Here is a 22,875-nt window from a genome sequence, read left to right on the forward strand (position 1 = left end):
AATTTCCTTTCTTCCTTGTAACTTAAAAAAATATAATTTACTGTCGGGCTAAAAAATAAATGAAAAACATTATTAATAATTACCGTGTGTTACGTAGATGTATATTTTCATTTTATATATTTATATTTTGTTTTTCGTACCGAAGAAGGAAAGTTGTCGCATCGCTAGAAATAAAAGAGTATAGGAGCCTGGATTCCAGACGAGAAGCTTGTGTAAACTTTAAATGTTGAGGTGAAGATCACAAAATTGAAGTGACAGGTAATGGGGGATGTCATCCTAAGGGAATACGCATCCTAGGGATGTTACTAGAGGGATAGCGCTGGAGTGTGACGCGCGTATTTGGAGGTACGGGGAGATGAACTAAAGTTTTGTCTTCCGATGTGACAAATAATTTGTTCGTATAGCTCAAGGATTTTATTTAACGACTTTTATTTTTACTTCTTTTTAGTAAAAATAACCGAAATTCTTAATGAAATTCCTCATCGATGGAATTATTTTTTATTTTTTTTCGCAAATAATCTAAGTTTTAATATCTTGTTGTAATGTTACAAATTTTATTAAGAGTTGTTAACCGGTTCCGGTTATTAATTACACAATGTAATATTTAATAAAACCAGTCGGCAGACTTTACTTCTGAAATTTACTTTTGAAATATGTAAATCCCCTTATACCCTTAAAGATCATTATTTAAAATTTTTGCATTCCTTAATATCTCGGGATTCGAGGCTTTTCGAACCTTCCCTCGTTCATTTTTTACACAACGCTACACACTTTTCTATCTATAAACCAGAAGATTATTCCTATCTTAGAGAAAGCGGCCGCCCCTGAACTATACCTACAGCAACTAGCCTACGGTCACATACAGCTCGACCTACGAGAGCATCAGGGTCTCATTACGGTCATATACGGGTCTTTCCTCCTTTTCTGGAGTAAAAGTAAAAGAATTTAATAAAAACTGCTTTTTAATTGAAATTTTGAACAGCGTAGGTGGATTATAGAGCGAAACCCCCTCGACCGGTACCCGGATATGCCGCTTAGATTTATCGTCACAAGTAGGTAGTACAGGTATGGATCCGATTATAATCTCTCGACTGAAGGACTATTTCAAATCGTTATGTGCAACAGTAGAAAAAAAAAAACAACGAACTCATTATTCCTATAATTATATTAAATTTAGTTCCTGTGTAATTTGATAAATGTTATATCCTTATGCGTGAGGAATTGTGCAACGCAAACAAATATCAGTTAAATATGTATCTTGAGAAAAAAAACCATCTCTTCAACACGTCTTCGTAATCAAATCGCTTAAAACATTTTTCTTTATTATCGAACATCAGTTACACCGTGGTTACAGTCAAACGCGATCGAGACATATCCTTCACGTGTCGACTAACTAAGCTTGCTCGGTAGGTATCGTAATACTCACAATTCCCGTATAACATATATGAAGTTTGGGTTCAGATAAAGATGCTACGATTTGCTGATGATATAGTAATTCTAGCCGAGAATAAAAAGGATTTAGAAGAAACAATGAACGGCATAGATGAAGTCCTACGCAAGAACTATCGCATGAAAATAAACAAGAACAAAACAAAAGTAATGAAATGTAGTAGAAATAACAAAGATGGACCACTGAATGTGAAAATAGGAGGAGAAAAGATTATGGAGGTAGAAGAATTTTGTTATTTGGGAAGTAGAATTACTAAAGATGGACGAAGCAGGAGCGATATAAAATGCCGAATAGCACAAGCTAAACGAGCCTTCAGTAAGAAATATAAGTTGTTTACATCAAAAATTAATTTAAATGTCAGGAAAAGATTTTTGAAAGTGTATGTTTGGAGTGTCGCTTTATATGGAAGTGAAACTTGGACAATCGGAGTATCTGAGAAGAAAAGGTTAGAAGCTTTTGAAATGCGGTGCTATAGGAGAATGTTAAAAATCAGATGGGTGGATAAAGTGACAAATGAGGAGGTATTGCGGCAAATAGATGAAGAAAGAAGCATTTGGAAAAATATAGTTAAAAGAAGAGACAGACTTATCGGCCACATACTAAGGCATCCTGGAATAGTCGCTTTAATTTTGGAAGGACAGGTAGAAGGGAAAAATTGTGTAGGCAGGCCACGTTTGGAATATGTAAAACAAATTGTTAGGGATGTAGGATGTAGAGGGTATACTGAAATGAAACGACTAGCACTAGATAGGGAATATTGGAGAGCTGCATCAAACCAGTCAAATGACTGAAGACAAAAAAAAAAAAAAAGGGTTCAGAAACTCTCTCTTTATCGTTTCTCCATGCCAATATGACGTGCTAGGAAATAAGCGAAACCCGCATTAAGCAGGATACATCCTAGTTCTCTCTGATAACATCAGTCTCATAGCGCTCAAAAGACACGAGAAGATATTCCAAAGTCGGTTCAGCAGATATTGCCGCATCCGCCGCTTTACATTCCCTATTTCTCGCCGTCAGATATTTATTTTGCCCTAAAAGAGTTTATACGTGGCACTGAGTTCAAAAGTAATGAACCGGTCAAGAATTTGGTACAAGTATGTCACAAACAAGGAGTGAACAGTTATTTGCTACTTGGATAAAAACGCTCAGAGAATGATGGGACAACTGAATAAATTTAACCGGAATTATAGTGAAAAGTAGCTTAAATTTTATTGTAATCTAATTAAATAAATAATAATTTTACTTCAGTCGTTGATTGGTCTGTTTAATTATTGAACGACCCTTCATTGCGGTTTAATAACATTAGATTTTTTTTTTTTTTTACATCAGTAAATAAAAGTTTAGGAAGATTTTTCTTTAATGTTTTGTTTTGATGCGATCGTACGTAATAATATTTTATTAACTTATGTTAATTTTTATTATTTTCGTAATGCACCCGCAGCGCGAATAAAGTTTTTTGTCGGTAAAACTTTAAAATTTTATTATCAAAAATATTCGCTAAACGTTTGCAATTAACAAATATAGCGGAAGCTTTACTGGTTTTTCGAAAAGTTCGTTTAAATAAGCTCGTTATTCTTGGCGCTACTATTTTCCAAATATTGACTTACTACTACAAGGTGATTTAGCTTAACCTAACTTTTGATCCTTTAACCTAATCGTGCATTCTTATTTTCTCTTTTATTTATTCTAATTTTTATTTTCCTTTTCAGTATTTACTTTACAATCTTCCTTTTACAATAATAGAAAATTAGCGGATGTTTTAAAGCGCTATTATATCCGCAATCATTTTGTAGTGTTTCAAAATTTTTCCGCAGTTTGTCTCTTCTCATCGTTTTAAATGTCTTTCTTGTCGTATTTCTTCGACCTTCATAATTATCGTTATCTGTATTCTTTTTCTAACGCCTGATTTTTTTGAAAACCTTCTTTTATTTTTTTACTTCCTACTTTTTTATCTTCATGTTTTGGGCTACATTATGAGTACATAAATTTTTGAAAAATATATTTACGTAAAATATTTGTTAATGTTTTTATGTTATCTAAGTTTATTTTTGTTTATCTACTCTTTATGTTGTGATACCGACTGAATTCCTTTCATTTCGAAAGCTATACAGGCTTTTGCCTATCTCCTTTTGATTTATTTGTTTTTTTAATAAAAAAGAAGGAAAATATTAAAATATTCATCTCGATATGTGCTATTACAACGGATCTAATTACGAAATCTGGCACGATTTTGTGTTTATTTATCGTGTCAATAACTACTTTTTTACGTAATTATTCTGTTTCTGTACATAACTGCGTCTAAAAAATTCACTTGAGAGCTACATCTATGGACGAACCGATATCGGTCGAATATTCGTTTATTCGAATAATGCGTCACGAAAAATCAAGAGTTGATTCAAAGGAATCGATTAAATTTTTTTTTTATTGTAGGAAATTTAAGAAGTAACCATTAACTTACATTAATTGTTGGCTTTAATGAAGTTTATTAATGTATTAATGTCATTTACATCGTAAATTATTAACTAGAAACATTATTGAAGAATAACGAATTCTGTTTCTTATTGTAACTTTGTAGGCGTATTATGAAACAATATGAAGTAGTTTATAAAATTGCCTGTCATCTCCGAACACAATAAATTACTCGAGCTACGTACGTTCTCAACATAGTATCGACAACGATTCCTAAAGCCGCATCTAATACGGCTTTACCTTTGGGGGAAAAGAGCAAGAAATAAATAAATAAAAAAGAAGAATTTTAAAATTAAAGGACTTCATCAGAAAATTGTAGTGAAATACAACTTAAATATTTTTAAATTGTTAGTTGTATACATATTAAATAATTGAAGTTTAAAAGTACGGTTAAAATAATTTAAATCGGAGTAAAAAATTGTGTACAGAATACAATGATTTTTTTTCTTTGATTTTCCGATTATCATACAAGCTATGAAAGAAAAAATTATAGTATTAACAACTAATTAAAAATTTATTAGAAAAATTGAAGAAATTTATTATTTAAAAATTTTTAGTAGATTCTTTTATTCGGTTTTATTTTTTTAAAGTTTATTTTATTAAATATTTTTTCTTTCCCGGCCATATAATTATAATGCACATCATACATACACCATATTAAGGAAAGCGTGTCAAATCGGGTCAAATTTTGCATATCGGAGAGTTTTTCAGATCTTGATGGTACTAGCATCAGAAAGTGTTACTAACCCTCTCTAACAGAAGAACATAATTTTAACGTCGGAAGAATTCCAGGAAAATGCATAACGTATGTATGCATGTATGTATTAGGCAGTGTTTTAGTCTGTATCTCCAGAGTCGATGAACCAATTCGGATAAAATTTTACAGGATTTCTGTATTTGTAGCATTAATGCCGTCTAATTTCGGTCACAATCGGTTACGGAGCCTTATTAATCCCTTATCGCAAATTTTATTTAAAGGTTAGAAAGGATGTGAAAACTTTTTCACGAAATTTAATGCCCTTTAAGTAGCCAAGATATTTTCTGATGATATTCGGTCTTATTCAAGTATAAAAATCTTATAACGTATTAAAAACAGCATCGGTAATAAATAAATTTTCTACAAACTTGCGTCCTGATAAAATATAAAAAAAGGAATACTGAGAAATTAGTTAAAACTTATACAAATGCGGCTAAGGTTTTACGAAATACGAAAATATGTTTTAGTTTTATTCCAACATTTCCACCGACTAGTATTTCTTAAATTAAAAAAAAAAAAACATTTTTTCGTAAAAATACTTTGAGTATCAGATTTACATGAGGCAATAGATTCTAACCCGATTATAATATTTTCTAACCCGACAAATATTTTCAAATCTTTTTTAAGGATAACAAAGTTTTTCGTTTAAAAACGTTTAAGTAAGGTATCGTAATGGTACCCTACGGAATATTAATAATTCCTATTAAATAAAATTAAGACTTGAACGAGAAAAAAAAGGTACAAACGGTTTGAAATGAGGACCTCCACTCATCTGTTAAAAAAATAATAATTTTAACGTTCAGGAATTATTTATTTACTGAAAATATATCTTTGCTGTTTGTTTGTTACAGATACTGCCTGGAAATACAAACACGTATACTGTAGTGGAACAAAAATTAGATCCTGTATTATTGGCATCAAAAGTACGCTTTGTTCCATACAGCATTCACGTTCGCACAGTTTGTATGAGAGTGGAATTATTAGGTTGTCCTTGGAAAGGTAATATTTTAATATTATTATTATTATTTACTGTTATCATAATTTTGCTAATTTTAACTATTTACGTTACTTTTTTTAATATTGCTAGTACTGTAAAATTATCAGTAAAAAAATGATCCCTCAACCGGATTTTTTTATGTTTTCAGGTCCCCTCGTTTGAAATCTATATGAAAAATGTAGGTTAAAAAGGCCTCTATATAATACTTATGATGTTCGCATATCTGTTGTAATATCTCAAGAATAGTTTAATCTACTATTATGAAATTGGAAATATTAGGTTTTGTGTTAGATAATTATCTAATTTTAGGGAGAAAAAAACGCGAGAAAGATATTGAGAGGAGGCTGTGTCAAAAGCGACTGAAGTATGGATATTTTATTCACGTGTTTAGTTTTTTAGCTTATTAAAAAAATCACATTATTAAAAGAGATAGTATTAATTTTTTTTAAATTTCGTAAATCTCCCTTTTTTGTAAAATGTATTGTTTTTTAAATCATTTTTTACCGTGTTTTGTACTTCAATAAACATAAGAAATGTAATTTTTTAATTAGTTTTTTTACATAGGAAATTAATTGAATCGAAACAATTATCTATTGTAATTAAAGTGTCCTCATACTAATCAAACAAAAAACGTTTTATGTACTCCTTTCTATTTTACAATAGAAACGTGGAATTCTTGCTTCACTCATCTTTCCCAATCAGTTCAGCTGCTGATTCCGTAGCATCCTCGGGTATATTTTTACGCCTGGTTTTGCGTTGAAATTTCGCCTTCTTTTAAAACTCTTAGAGACGGGGGTCTTTCTTCTTTATCCTCTTTCTTCGTTTCTTCTGCCTCAGACTTCTTCTTTCTTTTTTTTTTTCTCCTAATATCTAACTTGCTGGGTGGTTCGCTTACAAATTTTTTCCCCTCTAATACGCAAGCTAATCCCTCGTACCGGTGTCTCTTTTTTTTTGGGGGGGTGGGGTACTTCCTACTACTCAATTACCTACGGCTACGTCTTATAACTCTACAAAATCTTCTGAACTTCTTACAAAATGTTGCTCTAATAAGACATTACTCGATTTACAATTTTATTCTCTACTCTACTAAATTCTAACTGTATCTTCCTCAAATAATTAAGAAATTAATTAATTATTTAAGCAACCTGACCACCTTGGTAGACCTACCGACCATTACACCCTATTCTTTTTTATCTATCCTATCACGGATCGGAAATCTTCACTATCATTACGGACATGTTCCTGCGTTCCACGCGCCCACGGACAATCTTCCATTCTTATAACCTACTAGAGCTTACAATCTAGCATTTTCTTTCTTTGTAAACAAGTCTTTAACATATTAACTAAATTTCTTATATGCTAATTTATCATTATAAATATCCGCTAACCTAAACCTTACATCTAATTCACGAAGCTGCCGCATGAACCGCCGTCTTTCATCATCAAAATACTCACATTCAAAGAGCACGTGTTCCGCTGTTTCCTGGACTCCACACACTAGACAGTCAGGACTTGGCACCGATCCGAATCCAAACAATTTGTTAAAATCTCCATGCCCAGATAACGCTTTGGAAGTGTAATGATCAACCGTGAGCCATTTCCTCTTGTAGAGGTCCCTTTGCCGATTGATCTTCTTATACAGTCCCGCACCCGATTTTCTTATCTCTCTGATCATCTTTCGTTTTTTTGCTTTGATGTCCAACGGTTTGACTCCGGCGATCACACACACCGCATCTCCCGTTATCTTACGGTGTCCCCTGATCGGTTTGCTTGGCATTACCACCGCCACCACTCCATTCGGTCGCCCTAAAGCATAAGACCGAATGTCTGTGCCACAAACGGCTACTGAGCCTCGAAACAGTTTGGCGACCAGTATCCTAAATAGCTGGTGTAGCCGAACGGATTAAGGTGACAGTCGGCCGCGTGCCGACTGTCCAATAGTATCCTAAATAGCTCCTAGAGCTTACCTAACAGCGTGAGCGGACTAAGCGCGATGCCAAACACCACCGGCTTATGTGTCTCAACCGCTCATTTGTCATACATTTGCTGAAATGGGTAGGCGCACCCCCTCAGCTACTAAAAATATATATGACATCCATAAATTAAAATTTATTTCGTCTAGACAGAAATTCGCTGCCACGCCTAAGTCGCTGAATGCCAGCAAATACCTGTCCACCGTATTAAAGCGCTTGGAGCCTTAATTGACTGGTAGTCAGCCATATATATAGCTAGGTTAGCTTCCCACAGCAGTGCGGTAGGAGTCTTTTCCCGTAGGCAAACTACTGATGTCGGTTGAACAAAGCAACCGCATGAAGGAACTCTCACACGGTCCGACATTGCGGCTCTCGCCACATTGACTCTCCGCTTGTGAGTGACAAATTTTCTCCCCCCCCCCACCCCAAGAGCAGGGCAGTCAAACATTCATTGGCAGTTATACGACTTGTCAACCGTATGACCTTCGTCGTTTTATTCTTACCGTCTGCTACTTCCCTGAACGATGTAAGTCCCACTTGTCCAGTAGCTCTCGCCATCATCGGATACTCTCCGACCGGCCCTTTATTCCCCGCGAATCTAAGTTCCTCGACGAAGCCTCTGTACCTCTCCGCTCGCCGAATGACCGAGTTATTTAGGAAAGGCCTTTATGAAGGTTGTGTCCCTACCGACACTCCTTGCAGTGGTCGACTCTCTTCCCGCACCGCTGCCCATACAGCACAGACCGCCAGGAGAACACCAGTGCATAGTACCCGCCGTATTGCAGACTTTCCCTCCGCGTCCCCGTTATAGAAACCTACGCCAGACAGCAGACCGTACACAGAGCTCACTGTCCGGGTTCGTCCACGTAATGCGCTGGACAGGGGTTTTCCACCTGCCGCGTCTTTATCATCTACACACTACAAAAGTTAATCGCACAATGACTTCTAATTCTTACATACTACTACATTTCTACACGTCTGCTATATCGTACTACCTTGTATCAACTATTTACTACATTTAATGCCCGAATTACATTTAAATACGAACCACTCAGCAAGCTACTGGTTAAAAGAAACCTCATCCCCGCTATTTAAGATGGTACCAGCGAGTTACATCCCTCCTGCGAAACACTATATGACAGCGAACCATCATTCAGGCCGACTTACTGATCGCTACATATTCTCTGTACACCAGAAATGTTGTTCGCGAAAACAAAATTTAGTCCTAGTTCCCTTAGTGAATTCTACTTCAGTTCATACCTGTGACTTTAGGTTAATTTACGGACTCCGGTCTGGTCTACCAGGGAGAGGCGGACAGACCTCCTACTCCCACTCAGCTCCATCGCAGAGTCCCGCGTGACATTTACTTTCTTCGTCGAGATTCCACTACACCTCACGGCTGCATGGAATCCATGCCCTCGGCAGTGCAGTCGCCACCCCGCCGACAGTGACGTGTCCTCGTTCAAACTGCCCTGGTCAAAACGGTGCTACACCTCACGGCTGCACGGTAACCCGTGCCGTCGGCAGAACAGTTGCCGTTCCGCCGATTGCTAACGTTAAAATAATCACCACATTTTTCTATATAACCGTGGCTCGACGCCAATACGCCTTCCTCAGGCCAATCGACTGCCCAGGCGGTCCTTAGCCACCCGAGGTACTACTCTACTACACCCCTTCAGCCGTCCTGCTCAGGACGAGAAATCGAAGGAAGTCGGCCACAATAGTTCATTCTCTGCAAGTCTTCCAGCCGACACGCAGATCAAAGAAGGAGTCCGCTCTCTCGGGTTCCCTTACAACTCTGGTATGTTCAGCCTCGTACCGGGGACATACATAAAGGACATGGGCCGCAGTGTTATTGACCCTACAGTTCGGACACAAGCCGGAGTCAACCGAACCGAACTATTGAGAATTGAGTTGTATATCGATCGGCGGAAACCCAACTAAATGCTCACAGCTCCCTAACATTTGGAAAGATAACATGCGTGTATCGACCGTTAGAAGAATTGTTCCACCTAGCTTATTTTTTTTTTAATTTTGTTGTATTTGTCTAAACGAAAACTTATCTAAGCGACAATTATTTCAAAACCTCATTACAATCGTATAAGTAAAAACCTCCCCTACAAAGAAAATTATTCGATGACATTATTTTTCTAACGTTTTATTTTTTCAACTTATCGATTTGTAAGTTTTTCAAATATATTTTTCTAAACGAGATACCGCGGTAGAGTAATTTACACTCATTATCGCAAAGGTAGAGCGGTAAATTTAAATATTTTTAGAAACTCAGTAATACCATAAAACAGGAGTATCTGATAATAAGATTGAGCTCGTGCTAATTTCGACTTTTAATTTAACGCACTGTTATTGACGTTTATTCTTTATAATTTTTTTTTCTTTTTTTTGCTCGATGATATCGCCACATAAGCTTAAACCTTACGCGTGGGATATAGAAAAGGAATTTCGTAGCGTATGAAAGAATGCCGTGCCTGATCAGGAGATTCGAAACCGGAATCTACGGATGCAAGACCGTGACGCTACCACTCCGTGGCGGAGATCGGGTTTTTTTAATAAAATGATAACGACTGAACGGTAAATATAATTTGTATAATTGTCAAATTCATCATTGAGTGAAGGGTTAAATTTTAAGCGTTGTGCTAATATAGGAAATTATAAAAACAACATCGCATGGCTTTTTTTTTAATTTTTTTTATTTTTAAGTATTTTAAACTTTTGTAATTGCACATCGAACTAAATTTTATTATAATTTATTCCAACGCCGACGTCATGGACATATCATGGACTTTTTTTTAGGTTTTTTTTTTGGCTTATAAATTTTTATGTATTTTTTTAATCGTAATTATATAGTATTACTAAGCGGTGACATTTTTGGTCGACAGTGGATTCTTTGTGGCAGTATTTTTGTCGGTCAGTGTTAGTAGTAAACGTTCTCGTTATTAAATAAAGTTTCCTTCTTAAACGTGCAGTTAACTTAAAGACATAATGCTCTAACAGTAATGAAGTAAAAAGAAAAAAATATTAATCGGTTGTCCTTCCATAATTCCTACGATTAGTTATTTATAAATAGCCAGGCTAATGGCATCGCTATTTTAGTTAAGAAGATGAGCTACACTCTTACTGATGGTACTGATTTTTAAAGGTTTTTATTTATTTATTTTTTTTTTTAAGCAACAGATGTGTCGCGTTACAATTTCCTTTCTGTATTCTGCAATATTTTAGTTACTTCGTTTATTCTTTGACAAGCGACCGATTTCTTTTAACATAAATAGCGAGCGATAAAAGAGCACATGTTGAGTGTACGTGTACATATTCATGTGTACGCTCGCTCAATAGTATTGGTCAATCTTTAAAAAATAAGCCCATTTTTTTATTTTTACAAACGCAAATAAGCTGACAACATTAAGTTTTACCGTCGTGTGTACAGAACTCGAAATTTTAGCGTTTATTTCTGGTGAATAATTAACATCCTTATTGCTTTACTTATTTTCTTAGATATACTACAGAGTGTTAACAAAGATTATGTCACTTTAAATAACTTTTCGATAGTTACACGTAGAAAAATGAAATCTAGGAAAATTTCCTATCTCAAAACGATCTATTTTTTTGGTACGAGACCACTACACCGCAGGAGACCTCAACGGAGGGAGGGCATTTAAAAATAATTAAAAGGAAAAGGTAGGGTTGTGACGAATCATTTTAAAGGGGATTAAACGCAAAAGGGTTTTTTTTATAAAAACTTCGGACTACGACAATATTAACTAAAATGGCTGCCGTTTAAAGTTTTTGTTTTACAAAAATGGTCTACAGTACCTCTTAAATAACTATTTAACGTGAAACATTGAAAAAAAATTACCAAATGTTGCTACTACAAAACGCTCTATTTTTACTTGGGATGTACTGCAGGCCGCTTTTGAAATTGGCTGTGAAAAACATTAAACGGTCGGAATTTTGGATAGGTCTGTCATAGCCCAAGGTTTTTTACGTCAATTTTTTTTAATGCCTTTAAAATGGTGTGTCACAACCCTACATTTTTTACTTAAAATTTTCGAGTTGTTCTGCACGGGAGTCCACTGGATTAATGGGATGATTGGTGGTCTCATATTGAAAATTAGATCGATGAGAACATTTTATGAATTTAATTTTTCCACGTTTATCTATTGAGAAGATATTTTACGGTTGTCATAATCTGTTTACAGTCTCTAAAGAAAGATAACACGTATAAATAAATTAAAAAATTGTAGAACTTTTCGTTAAATTTGAATTTTTTAAAAAAATTATCGCATTCTCAACCCTACGGGAAACTTTTTTTAAACGTATTTAAAAAGAATGTTCAGAAAACTTAAAATTAAAAAAAAGCCTTTTATAATGATCTGTTAAATTACGTGTAAAATGACCAGAAGTTTAAACTTGCAACATAATCTATCTTAAGCGATGATGAAATATTTAAAACCATATCGATCGACAGCAGTTTAGTATATTAGTACAAAAGCTTAATACGGTGTATCTGTTTTTTCACGTTTAAATGAATGAGCTCCATTGTTCTCAAGCGTGATCGTATTCCTTTATTTGCTTATAACTTGTTCCGTTCTTAACGTCTCCAAAAATCCCAACTCTTTCTCTCCTTTCTTCTAATTTTTCTTTCACGATCCTTCGCTAAAGAGAACTTGTAGGTAGGATATGCCCCGATCATAATCGGGGCATATCCTACCTATCCTCTTTGTATTATCTTTATTAAATTTTGCTTTTCTTCTATTCTCGATATTTTTTTCATTTTGTATGCCTATTTTAATTTCTCCAATCTCCTTCATAACTACGTTTCAGTACTTCGTATTTATCCCTCCCGATCTTACAAAATTATTCACTGTGAACTTTTGTTCCTTCTTCGATTAAAACACCCGACCCGCGTAGTCATCTACGTAGTATCTCTTTTCTCTCTTTACAACGCTTCTAATATTAATTCTCTGTTAATTTTTCAGCGTATACTTTGAAAAACGTTATATGTTCTCTACGCTCGCGCTGAATACCCGTATTTAATTGTTGTTGCCCCTCTTCCAACGACTAGCCCCTCTATATGATCTACATATATATAGCGTATACCTTTTCATTAAATAATGATGATAATAAGTGCATCTCTCCGACAACATCGGGTGGAACGCTGGCGTCTCTGTCATTTATCAGAAAGATTCTAGATTTGAATCCCGGTCAAGCTTTGCGTTTTTCATACGTTACAGAATTCATCTTTCATTGGTAACTGTGATCGAACGGTTAACGTATAATTGTAAAATAAAATATCTGCCGTACTCTAAGAAAGTAAATAAAAATTCAGATATATGATGTATGCAACATTATATATGCGAATTAATTCCTTTTTTAATGAAAATTACTTAGAAATGTTTGTTAAGCATCATAATGGAACGATTATAGACAACTAATACAAGAGGATCTCCTCAAAACAGTACATCTCTGATATGAGGAGTGAAGTAGTTTCTTTGTTTTATTCTTCTCCAATATGCTGTGTACATTGTTTTAATCATATATAGAAATTTAGGTGATATTCAGACCTCCCTACAAATGACATTTATGTTGTGCGTACTACACGATCTGGTTTTTATAATTAAAACAATTACTATCAGAAAAGGTAATTCTGATAAATGATTCTTATATATCGATTACGTTTCACGCGTCTTAGATATAAGAACGATTAAGATAAATAATTTAAAGTAATAGACTAATGAATTTTATTATTTTATGAAATAGTTTGTTATATACACTGCCTCTACTCAGATGTAATTATAATTAACCATCTAATTAGGCTTCATTTTCTATATTAATCGTTACTTATTTGATTTGTAAGTTTACCGATAAATAACAATATATCACGGTTCTATCTCGATTAGAACATTCTAATTTGCATTGTGTTTTGAACTGGAAAGTTCAATAGCGTTAACGTACTTGTAATGAAATAAACAGGATACGTTATTAAGCGACGTTTATTCTGTTTGAGTTACAAAAGGTTATATTGCAATATGAATATACGATGCGGTTATTGGTTCTCAGAATTTACTACAGAGTAATATTCTACTTTTCTTAGTACTTATGTTCACATGTGTTTCCGTGGGAGTGTTATTTCTGTAACTCGTGATTATATTCAATAAATGTACAACAAATACAACCGCTTTCTAGAATCGGTGAGAGGTTGTCATCGTTACAGGTTAGCGTTTATTGCAGGTCGACGGTTAACGCGTTTAAATACCGCGTTTAAATCAAAGTAAATTTATACTTAATTTAAAAAAGTGGATTTCACTTATATATATTTAAATTAAATATGTAAGTATGTATTTAATTTTAATCTGTATTTAAATGCTTATACTATCGATAAAATTTAATAGTTCGGTTTCAATTGAAATCGAAACATCTGGTCCGTCGTTAAGTAGATACGATGTTACGAAAAGTTTTAGAATTGTAATTTAGTTTATATTTATTTATTTTACGAAATTACGAATTTTCAAATAAATAATTTAAAAAAGAAATCCATTTTTAAACCTTTTTATCGAAGGATTACGTCAAAGTGAATAGTTTTAACTCGGATGTTTTAAATGTTAATTTCCTGATAGTCCAAACTCAACACGAGTTTGTATTATATATACGTTGGATGTTAGCGAAACAACAAACTTTAAATAAATTTTCAACCGTTTGACGTAGAGAAATAATACTTAACAAATGCGCCGACCTCGAAACGATGTATTTTTTCGGTGAGTCCACCACACTTGAAGCACCGCAACGGCAGTAGCAACCGTGGGGGAGGGGCAACTCAAAAATATTAATGAAAAGGGTAAGATTATAATACATCGTTTTAAAGAGTATTGAAAAAAATAATAATTTAAAAAAACAAACTTCGGACTATATTCCTAATCAGATTTAGCCATTTAATGTTAATGATAACTGTCTGGGTCGACCTACTGGTAAAACTCGTCATCGTAAATCGGCTGATCTCGAAGTCGAGAAAGTTCTCGTGTTCGAATCCTAATAAAGTTAATCGCCTTTATTCGAATTTGAATAGTAGATCGTGGATACCGGTTCTTCGGTGGTCGGGTTTCAATTAATCACGCGTCTCGGGTACGGTCCACCGAGTCCGTACAAGTCTACTCTTCACTCGCGCGTCACGAAAATGGACGCGGGTGCCTACGGGTCGCGAAATCAGAAAGCTGTACAGAATATCTGGAGACTTCCGGATATTTATACGAGAATAATGATAATTCTAAAAGTGATCTACAGAACCTTTTAAACTGCTCGACAGTAAAACATTAAAAAACATATAATTTAGCAAACCTCCAACCTCAAAACAAGCTATTTTTCGGTATTAAATCATTATTAGGGATGTACTATAAGTCACTTTTGAAATTAGCCGTAAAGATTATTAAATGGCCGCCATTTTGGTAGAGTTATCATGACGAAAAGTTATTTAATAGAATTTTTATTTTTGAAAGTTCTTTAAATGATCTATCACGACCGTATACTCTTTTCATTTAAAATGTTTCATTTTCCTTATGTGACGGCTTGAAGGTGTGATGGAATCAAACCGAAAAATATCGTTTGAAGTAGGAACATCGCTTAATTTTTGTTTACGTTTAACGGTTGACAGGTTAGTTAAGCGTTGCTGTACTTTATTATATGAACCGTTTTATCAATCGGAAAACATAATCCAAAAGATCATTTAAAATATTTAAAAATTGATCTGAAACAAATAAAAATAAAAACTTCTTTTCTGTAATTAAATTAATGTTTATGTTTGTGTTTTTTTTTGTTCGGGCTTTAAACTTATTAAACATACACACTATCACTATATATATATATATATATATATATATATAGAGAGAGAGAGAGAGAGAGAGAGAGAGAGAGATAAAAACAGGAAGAGAACGTGATTTAAAGTAATGTAACAAACTTTCAGGATATTTTTATTGCCCACCGGGTTGGTCTAGTGGTTAACGCGTCTTCCCAAATCAGCTACTTTGGAAGTCGAGAGTTACAGCGTTCAAGTCCTAGTAAAGCCAGATATTTTTACACGAACTTGAATACTAGATCGTGGATACCGGTGTTCTTTGGTGGTTGGGTTTCACAATTAACCACACATCTCAGGAATGGTCGAACTGAGAATGTACAAGACTACACTTCATTCACACTCATACATATCATCCTGATTCATCCTCTGAAGAATTATCTAAACGGTAGTTACCGGAGGCTAAACAGGAAAAAGAGAGAGGATATTTTTATTGTGAAAATAAAGAACGTTTATATAAGCAAAGGTTCACTTGAAGCGTGTTTGTATTTATTATTTTTTTTAAATATTTTTTTCTGTTGTTTCGTGATATTGAACATTTTCTTCCGTCTAATACCGTTTTTATTTTTAACCTCCGGGACCACCGTTAGGTATTGCTTCAGAGGATGAGGTAGATGAATAATTTATAGCGTGTGTGAAAATGCTATGCCTGATCGAGATTCGAACCCCGGATCTCCGGATGGAAGATGAAAGAAGAAATCGTCTTTAATATCTACTTAAATCTGCCCCATTTTAATGTTTATAATGAACTTCAAAGTTCTTACGTTTGTATTTACTCGTAGTTTCTGTGTATTTCATTCGTGCCATTTTACTCAGAATCTAATTCTTTACAAATTTTATTTATAACTTTTTTGTGTTTATAACCTATTTAACAAACTTGTAGTACGCCAAAAATAAAGTAGTGAGATTGTCGACCCGAACCTTTTGTTTTTTATTCCAGATTTCTTGAAAACTACTAAAAAACTGTTCCGGAAACTTTGGTCAGATTTCATATAAATCCGTTAATTTTATTCCTTCATTTGGGTCCCAAGAATTACAATTTGGGCTAATTTTACCGAAGACACAGAAATCAGGGCGAAATCTTTCGCTAGCCAATATTTGCTAACGAAGCGTTTTCATACCTATGTTTATATAAAATTCGTTTCACCACAAGAACATGTCCTAAATGTTTGTTGAATGTTAGAAAGAAATGTGTAAATCCGCTTACGATTAGATTTTTTAACAAAATAATACATTTAATACAAATCGTTTTTGAAATGCCATGATGATGATTATGAAAATATATATCATTATTTTAAAGATATCTGGTCTGAGGCAGATCCCTTGCGTTATTTTCATCTTCAGTCTCTTCTATTTTCAGCCATTCTTTTAAATTCCTCTTCGTTCTCGTTAACGTTTCAATCGCCTATAATTTTGAATCTCTTTTATAACTTAAACTGTTGCTTCTAACATTGTTTTGAACCGATCTTTTTCTTTCACGATATATTACAGAAAATTTCATCTTTCTCTAAACAATTGAATTTTTCTGATTAAGCTTTCTTTTTACTTATTTTTTACTTTTGATATTTTATTAATTTTTGATTTTCATTACGATCTGTTTTTAATTTTCTCCGATCCGTGCATTTATGACCGCAGTTGAAATGCCTCAAACCTTTCTTTTTTTTATATCAATGTTTTATATCCTTACAAAAGGGCACTTCATTGGACGTTTCCTCATGTCGTATTCTATCTTATTACATAACAATTGTTTCTGTTTATTAAACGCTCCTTAGGTATTAATATTCTTGGAAATATCCGAATGAATTGTATACCGTTTGATCAGATCCTCACTAAAGTGAAAGAAGGTAACTAGGATTACTGTCTGATGTTCTTTAGTTATTCTTCTAATATATATAAATACCGTATATTTATATATTTTTAATAAGTTTAAATTTTTATGTGCTTTTTTATTGTTTTTATTATCATTTCTGTTTTTTTTTCCTTACAGACGGTTTAGTTAGTTACTCGATGCCACAAGGTTTAATTAGAGGTAATGTTGATCTACGAGATTCAACTTACGATGGTCGTGAAGAATCTGACAGATTAACCGGTGGCTTAGGACAACTTGTCGATGGTCACCGTGGTAATGATAATTTTCATTTTGAGCCTCAGGATCAGGAAAGAGGTAAGTAAGAGGAAGTTGTTAACTTTTATTGAATTTTGTTTAAATTACCTTAGCGATATTATTATTATTATTGTGTGAAAAAAGGTTACGTTTCTGTACATAGTAGAATATAATACAAACGTTCATTTTGTCTGTAGTTTAATTTACGTACAAAATTTTTAGTATCGTTATTTTTAAAGTTACAAAAGTAAAATTAAAATTATTCTATATATAATTTTATTGGAACGATTTATCTGATAATTTCAGTTATTCTTTGATATGTGTATCAGTTATTCGGCGCTATTAAAACCAGTTGTTAAAAATTAAATTGCGCTTTTCTATTTTTGGAGGTGTTCTTAGCCGAATAAAATTATTATAATTTGTTGCAGTAAGACGATAATTACCAAAGCGATTTGAATGAAATTTGTTATTTATCGTGTAATAACAGTTTATTATTTTTTAGGTAATCAGTGTTACTAAAACAAGAAATTGTTCTTTTTTCGATACAGGAATTAAATAAAAATTAAAAAATAAGAAAATCTGTGGTTTTTTTTTTAATGAACATGATTACGTAAGTATTCCACGGGTTTGAAGCTTATTAACTCGCCTAAAGTTGCATAAAGATTGAAAATTTATTCTCATTACCAAATATGATATAAATCGTTTATTTTGATCGGTAAATTATAATAATAGATTATGAAGAATCTGTCAGGAATGTGTAAATGTGCTACTCCATTGTTAAAAAAAAAAATCTGCTGAAGGATCAAGGGAAACCGTGGTAAAATATTGAGCATCATCACAAAATACAAAATTAATTATAGAATAAAAAAAATAATAAATGCGATTGAATGCCGATCTCCTTGGCGGAGAGGTAGCGTTTCGGGTTTCATCCGGAGGTCCCGGTTTGAATCCCGGTTAGGCATAGCATTTCTCATACGCTACAAAATTCCATTACCATATTTCCACAGACATGCTTCAAGCGTTTGTGTGGAATTAATTTATCAGGTAAAACAAAAGTCCATATTGTTTGAAGTAAATGAAAACAACACGTGAAATAATATTAAAGTAAATAATGAAGATTCCAAATAAAATAAAATAATTTTTAAACGATAAAATCAAAAAAGAATAATGCTAAAAAGTTACAAATAATTATATTTTTATTTATTAACCGAAGTAAAGGTATTTACAAAAAAACAATTATTGAAGTCGGTGCCAGCCAACACAAATTAAACGTAAAGTTACGTAAAGTTAGTACCTCAACCGGTGTTCTTTACTTTACGTTTTCTGTACTTTATTCTATCCAAACAGTAATCTTTTATTTTTGGATTTTGAAGTCATTAGCTTAGACGTACTGTATGTTCCAAAACTTTTCGAAAATTTGTTTATTTAATCTTTTGAATCCATTCAGATCATGTACGTCCCCGTTAGAGGCGAAGAACAGAGGACAGAGTCCCGGTTGCTGGGTGATGGTGGCCGGGAACGGCATAGCCGGGCCTGGCGTTTCCCTCATCTGGAAGCTAGAGGCGAAGGCACCTCCCGAAACCGTGTTCATGCTTAATTGGGGTTCTGATTTCGGGAGACAGGGTTAAAAAAAAAGTAATATATATATATATATATATATAAGTACTAGATACTACTAAAAATTTTGAAATAAAATAATTTACAAAAAAAATTTCAAAAAAATAATAGTACTAAAAGGTTTCAAATAATTATATTTTTATTCATTAATTTAAATAAAAGTAATTACATCAAATAACTATTTTTGAATTCGGTGCTAGCCAACACAAATTAAAAAAAAAACCTATGACCTATGTAATACAAATCCTACTTCAAACAATGCAAAATTGTTAATAGAAGTTTTACTACAATAAAATGAAATTATCTATATTAATATTATCTATAAAAATATAATAAAACAGTGAAATGCGACATACAAAAAAACGATATAAGAATAATTTATAAATTCTTAGGTACATATATTATCACCAAGTATTATATAGCCTTAGCAAACTGAAGATGAGGTATGATCGTGAAATGCTGTCTCTTATATGCTTTTAAGATCCCATTTTACATGTGGGAAGAATCTTGTTTATCCGTGTAGCAGTCGGTTAAGGTACTCTCTTTTTCCTGTTTAGCCTCCGGTAACTACCGTTTAGATAATACTTCTGAGGATGATATTGTATTGAGTGTAAATGAAGTGTAGTCTTGTACATTCTCAGTTCGACTATTCCTGAGATGTGTGGTTAATTGAAACACAACCACCAAAGAACACCGGTATCAGGTAATCATTTATAATGCAACGGTTCTTACGGACGAAGGATTAAAGAAACCGCCGCAAGAAAATGGATAGAAGAAAAACGGGTGCACTCCCTGAAAATGATGCAAATGTGGAAAACAAGCAAAAAAAGAAATAATATTGGCACGGTCTCTAGTAGACCGTTTCGAAATAAAAAACAATTTTTAAATAGGTATAAACGTTAAAAACCTTCTTTATTTTTACTTTTAATAGTGTGATAATTGGGAAAACTTTCTTCGGAAATGTTATTGCTTTGAGAAAAAAATGACTATTTCCAAACCATAAACAGTTAATGCTTTTTAAAAACGTTAGTAGTCTACTTCAGAATCGAGATTAATAGTTTATTAATTTTATTTAACGTTTACTTTAAGAAATACTTTTCCGTAAATGTATTTATTTTAGTGAAGAGTTTAAACTTTATTTTCATCGAAAAAAGAAAAGTTTATGCAGTTATCCCCTTTTTTTATATAAAATATCATGAATATAAATTTTTCAGTTTTCCTCTTTCGTAATACTCTACGTGTTAATTTATTAAAAAGTTTTTTTTTAATACAAAATTAAACAACAGTAATAACACGTGACGTAATTTTATTTTTTTTAGATACGATATGGCGGTAGAAGTTATTAAAAATTCTGAAAGTTTACTTCGGTACACAATTTTTCGCTCTTTCATTTTTTTTTTTACATTATTATTGTTTAGTTTGCTCTGTTTTAAACCTGCTAATTTTTGGTTTTTGTAAAAATTATGCGGTCTTCTCATGGCGGTAGTTTTTTTTGACGTAACATTAATGTACGTGCCGTGCATTTTCATACGCGTTATTCTTTTATATACTGTATCTTAATAGTAATAATATTCTATTTGTTATTCATTATTTTACGATAACTGTAAATATTTAGTGCTATTCTTGTTGAAAAATTCAACTTAAACCGTTAATATTTGAAGTTTTAGATTTACATGCTAATATCTTACTGTACTTTCGTCTCATCGTAAGGAATAGGAATTTAATACTTTTTTCTCTCTTTTCTAGTTAATTTTAATCGCTTCTTAACAATCCTAAAAAAGGAAGTTCGTAAAATGTAGGAAATAAATAAATTTTAGGAAATCTTACGATTAAATACGTTGAATTAAGTAATTTTTTTTTTTTGTTAAAAAACAATTTAAAAGTTTTATTGTGAAAGCAAAACCAACTCGTTTGTAAAAATGTAATTTTAAACGACCAAACTATAATGATATTTTAGTTAACATTAAAATTACAAACAAATGTTTTATTCAAATTCGTACGTAGTTATGTTACATACTCGCAGATTATATTAAACGAATTATGAAACGTAGATAAGTAATAGAAACTGCTTCTTAATTTCTGAACAAGATTTAAGATAAACCTTACTCAGAGAAGACTTTTAGAATACGTGAAAATAATTTTTAATTAAATGATTTTGTATATATTTAAATACAATTAAAACGAAGATAAGGAGATTCAAAGCTATTTAAATAGTATTATTTAAATGTACATCTGCAGAGTGATGTTAGTTTCGTAAAAATATCTTGGAATTTAGGAATTTAATTTTTTAATACCGGTTGTAAGATCTTTAGCGATCGGGTAAGTTATTTATTCCTTCTCTTAGGTAGAAATACTTCTGAATGACACAGGATAATCGATTCGAGATAACTTCTGTTATCCACACTTTTTCACTACAAAAATTTGCGGTGTAAAACGTTTTTCATTTTATTATCGCTCATCGGCAGCTGTTAACGGGTTGCAGCCAGAGTAAAATAGAATGTAGAAGAGATAATTGCTTTTGAGCTTTCTCTCCTTCAAGTCGATTGTAAATGTTCGTTACATCTATCTATTCGTTGTTCCAGATCGTAGAGAGTGTAGATATTTAATTGTGGAAAAGGTTTTAATTTAATGTGTGGAGAGTAGCGCTTTAAGGAATGAAACGCAAACTTTAGAAAAAACAGAAAGACGAAGAATAATTTGCGGTAGACTGTTGTAAAGATTCGAGCTATACTGGTGGGATACGTATTTAATTCAGAACTCTAGAGGAAGGCAAGAAGTTATTTACTACAGTAAATATGTTGAATTTATAAGATTTGCACAGAAAAGAATGGAAAATAGCATCAACCTAGTCGACGACTGATTGGCTCCGAATATAAAGTTATTTAAAATAATAGAAAAACCATAAAGTAATTTCTCATAAACTGAGTTATCATGTTGTCGCGTAAAAATAGCTCTGTTATTTGTTACAAGTATCTATTAATTTTTTTTTGTGGATACATAATTATAAAAATAATCGAATTACAAAATTAGATTTTTTTGTTCTAAATGTCGTTTATGTTTTATATTTAACGCTGTCAAAAAATAATCTGACAGCTAATTTTTGTATCCTGAGAATTTGTTTATTTGTTCAAAAAAGAGTCTTGAGAGATAATATTATATTTTATAAGATATTAATAAATAGTAATAATACATTTTTTATAACACTGACAGGCATAGAGTTAAGTTTTAAATATTTAAGAAAATTAATTCAGTTTAACGAAATAATTTAGCTGTAGATTTCGACTCTGCCTTATTATTTTGTAGAGAATGTCTGTTTAAACATGCGTTCTAAATTTTCTTAAAATATTTCAACATGTTCTTTAGATATGAATTTCATCTATTTAAAACACATAACACGGCAAACTATTGCCGGATATGTACTTTTTTCGTTTTTTTTTTATCCTCCGGATCCACCGTTAGGCATTCTTCGGAGGATGAGATGAAAGATTTGTAGCGTGTGTGAAAATGCTGTGCCTCACCGGGATTCGTACCCGTGACCTCCGGATGAAGGCCGAAACCGGATAAGTACTTATATAAACTTTTATATAAACTTTTTTTATTCTTATATCGGTGTGAGAAATATGCTACCGAAATAATTGTAAGATCCTTTT

General features: G+C 32.8%; 1 protein-coding gene across 1 annotated transcript in view; it reads left to right on the forward strand.

Moving 5' to 3' along the window:
- The window catches only part of Ddr (discoidin domain-containing receptor 2), a 597,456-nt gene that overhangs the window by 393,776 nt on the left and 180,805 nt on the right, over nucleotides 1-22,875 (forward strand). The window contains exons 5-6 of the mRNA XM_075373682.1: nucleotides 5,528-5,675; nucleotides 17,492-17,668. Coding sequence (XP_075229797.1) covers nucleotides 5,528-5,675; nucleotides 17,492-17,668 — 325 coding nt within the window. The remainder of the gene's footprint in view (nucleotides 1-5,527; nucleotides 5,676-17,491; nucleotides 17,669-22,875) is intronic.

Source organism: Lycorma delicatula, chromosome 8 (assembly GCF_047948215.1).
Source record: "Lycorma delicatula isolate Av1 chromosome 8, ASM4794821v1, whole genome shotgun sequence".
Lineage (NCBI taxonomy): Eukaryota > Metazoa > Arthropoda > Insecta > Hemiptera > Fulgoridae > Lycorma > Lycorma delicatula.